The following is a 2,711-nucleotide window of genomic DNA, read 5'->3' as shown; positions in this document are numbered from 1 at the left end:
ATCAAATGCTGGACAAACTAGCTCGGCAAGAGTATTACTACTTCCTTGATGATTACATTGGGTACAACCAGATCACTATAAGTCCTCAAGATCAACAAAAAGCAACATCTACATGCCCGTATAGAACTTTCACCTTGAGGAGGATGTCTTTCGGTCTATGCAACGCTCCAACCACATTTCAGCGATGTATGATGGCTATATTCTCAGACCTGGTTGAATTTGTGGTAAAAGTCTTTATGGATGACTTCTAAGTTTTTGGAGCTAGTTTCACTAAATGTCTATCGAACCTTCGACGGATGTTGCAATGCTGTGAGGAGACCAACCTAGTCCTCAATTGGGAAAAGTGCCATTTCATGATAAAGGAGGGCATAGTATTGGGACATCGGGTTTCAAAGAAAGGACTGGAGGTAGATAAAGCCAAAGTAGACATCATACAGGGTTCTACCGACGGTTTATAAAGGATTTTTTATAAACTTGCTAAACCTTTGTGTTCCTTGTTATAAAATGATAGAGTGTTTGATTTTTCTGTTGACTGTTTATAAGCATTCGAGGTGTTTAAAGTATGCTTTCACCCATGCCTCGATTATTCAATCACCAGATTGGTAGCTCCCATTTGAATTAATGTGTGACGCCAGTGATTTTGCAATAGAAGCCGTGTTAGTGCAACAGAAAAATAAGATGCTGCATCTAATCTATTATGCTAGCAAAACGCTGGTAGAAGCTCAAATCAACTACACCACTATAGAGAAAGAGTTGCTAAGGTTGGTATTTGCTTTCGAGAAGTTTTGCGCTTACCTGATGGGAGCAAAAGTGATAGTCCATATTGATCGTGATGCTTTGAAATACTTGCTAACCAAAAAAGACTCAAAACGAAGATTGATTAGATGGATTCTGCTGCTACAGGAATCTGGCGTGGAAATAAAGGACAAAAAGGGGTTAGAAGACTTGGTGGCTGACCATTTGTCTAGGATTGTAAAAGCAGATGAGGGTAAAGACGTTGTAGGCCTCAGAGAGAGCTTTCCAAATGAGCAACTGCTCACAGTTTCGCATACAGATGTTCAGGAGGAAGAACCCTGGTTTGCAGTTATTGCAAATTTCTTGGTAGTAGGAATACGTCCAGAGGGATGGACAAAACAGCCCACGAATGCAGATTTTACTATTGGGATGATTCTATTTTGTATAGATTGGGGTAGGACAATATACTTCGAAAATGTGTCACAAAGTCGAAAGCATCTCAAATATTAAAGAGTTGCCATGCTGCTCCTTATGGGGGACATTTTGGTGGACAAAGAACAGCAGCCAAGGTGCTTCAGAGTGGCTATTTTTTGCCATAAATTTTCAAGGATGCGCAAGAGCTGGTCAAAAACTGCAACGAATGTCAACGGGTCGGGAATATCTAAAAGAAATCAGAAATGCCAGTGACCTATATTTTGGAAGTTGAATTGTTTGATGTGTGGGGTATAAACTTCATGGGCCCCATTTACTGGCCATCTATTTATTCTTGTTGCAGTTGATCATGTGTCTAAATGGGTTGAGGCAATCTCATGCCCCACCAGCAATGCTAAGGTGGTAACCAAATTCCTCCTGAAAAACATCCTCATCAGATTCGGCACACCAAGGGCGATCATTTTGTGAACAGGGCTATAGCAGGATTATTAGCCAGGTATAATGTTAAGCATAGAGTCGCTACAGCATACCACCCTCAATCAAATGGCCAAGCAGAAATTTCGAATAGAGAACTCAAAAACATCATAGAATAGGTGGTGAACGCCAGCAGAAAAGGATTGGGCATTAAAGTTGGATGAGGCTTTATGGGCATACAGAACGACATTTAAAACGCCATTAGGAAATTCCCCATACAAGCTGGTGTTTGGTATAGCCTGCCACCTACCCCTAGAATTGGAGCACAAAAAGCATTTTGGGCAATAAAAAAACTGAATCTAAACTATGCTGCAGCAGAGGAAGTCAAGAAGTTGTAGCTGGAAGAATTGGAAAAATTCTGAAGAGACGCATATGAAAATGCCAAGATTTATAAGGAGAAAACCAAGAAATGGCATGATGCGTGCATACATCCCAGGAAATTCGAAGTGGGGCAACAAGTTCTCCTTTACAATTCAAGGCTCAAGCTATTTCCTGGAAAGCTAAAATCTAAGTGGTCGGGGCCCTTTCAAGTAGTTAAAGTTTCTACCTATGGAGCTATAACGGTCAAGGAATTCAAATCAGATAGAGAGTTCACTGTAAACGGACAACGACTCAAGCACTACTGGGGAGAGTATGTGGCAAGGGATGCTGAAGCTCACCAGCTGGCCTTTGCATGAAGGAGCTATTCTTTACTTATACTTTAAAAAAATAGTTATATATATATATACACACACACCTATATATCTGTAGATATTCTTCTTCCAGTTCGCAATGCTTAAATTCTGACATTTTTGTTTAGAAATTTTTAATTACTGAAAGATTGATTTAATTTTAGTTGTAGGTGGTTCATACGGGGATAGATAGTTAAACACAGCCACAGAGAGAGAAGAAGCAGTAATGATAAAGGGACAGCTGGCTGGGCGCGGTAATTAATTTAAAAAAAGGGGCGGTAATTATTTTCGGGAATTGGAGGTTAATTCAAATTTCAAAAGGGAGGCCCTTAAAGCCTCTATTTAAAGCCCACTACCACCGCCCACCAACCCACTATCGTCTTCCCCCATTCATCTTCC

General features: G+C 40.4%; 1 protein-coding gene across 1 annotated transcript; it reads left to right on the top strand.

Moving 5' to 3' along the window:
- Positions 1-621: 621 nt before the first annotated feature.
- Positions 622-2,318, top strand: LOC148211452 (uncharacterized). The gene is made up of 4 exons (XM_088124424.1): positions 622-1,101; positions 1,194-1,304; positions 1,511-1,566; positions 2,006-2,318. The coding sequence occupies exons 1-4, from the start codon at positions 622-624 to the stop codon at positions 2,316-2,318; spliced, it is 960 nt and encodes a 319-aa protein (XP_087980550.1).
- Positions 2,319-2,711: the final 393 nt, after the last annotated feature.

The sequence above is a fragment of the Momordica charantia genome (assembly GCF_013281855.1).
Source record: "Momordica charantia cultivar OHB3-1 chromosome 5 unlocalized genomic scaffold, Mcharantia_2.0 BLBB01000005.1, whole genome shotgun sequence".
In the NCBI taxonomy this organism is placed as follows: Eukaryota; Viridiplantae; Streptophyta; class Magnoliopsida; order Cucurbitales; family Cucurbitaceae; genus Momordica; species Momordica charantia.
Note: the sequence above shows the minus strand (reverse complement) of the source record. Positions and strands in the feature narration are given on the sequence as shown.

Excerpts from the sequence above, each read along its gene's own strand:
- LOC148211452 (XM_088124424.1), top strand. The coding sequence starts at position 622 with ATGTGTGACGCCAGTGATTTTGCAATAGAAGCCGTGTTAGTGCAACAG. Across the intron at positions 1,102-1,193 it reads CAGTTATTGCAAATTTCTTG|GACAATATACTTCGAAAATG; the intron begins GTAGTAGGAATA and ends AGATTGGGGTAG. Across the intron at positions 1,567-2,005 it reads GCCCCACCAGCAATGCTAAG|AGACGCATATGAAAATGCCA; the intron begins GTGGTAACCAAA and ends AAAATTCTGAAG.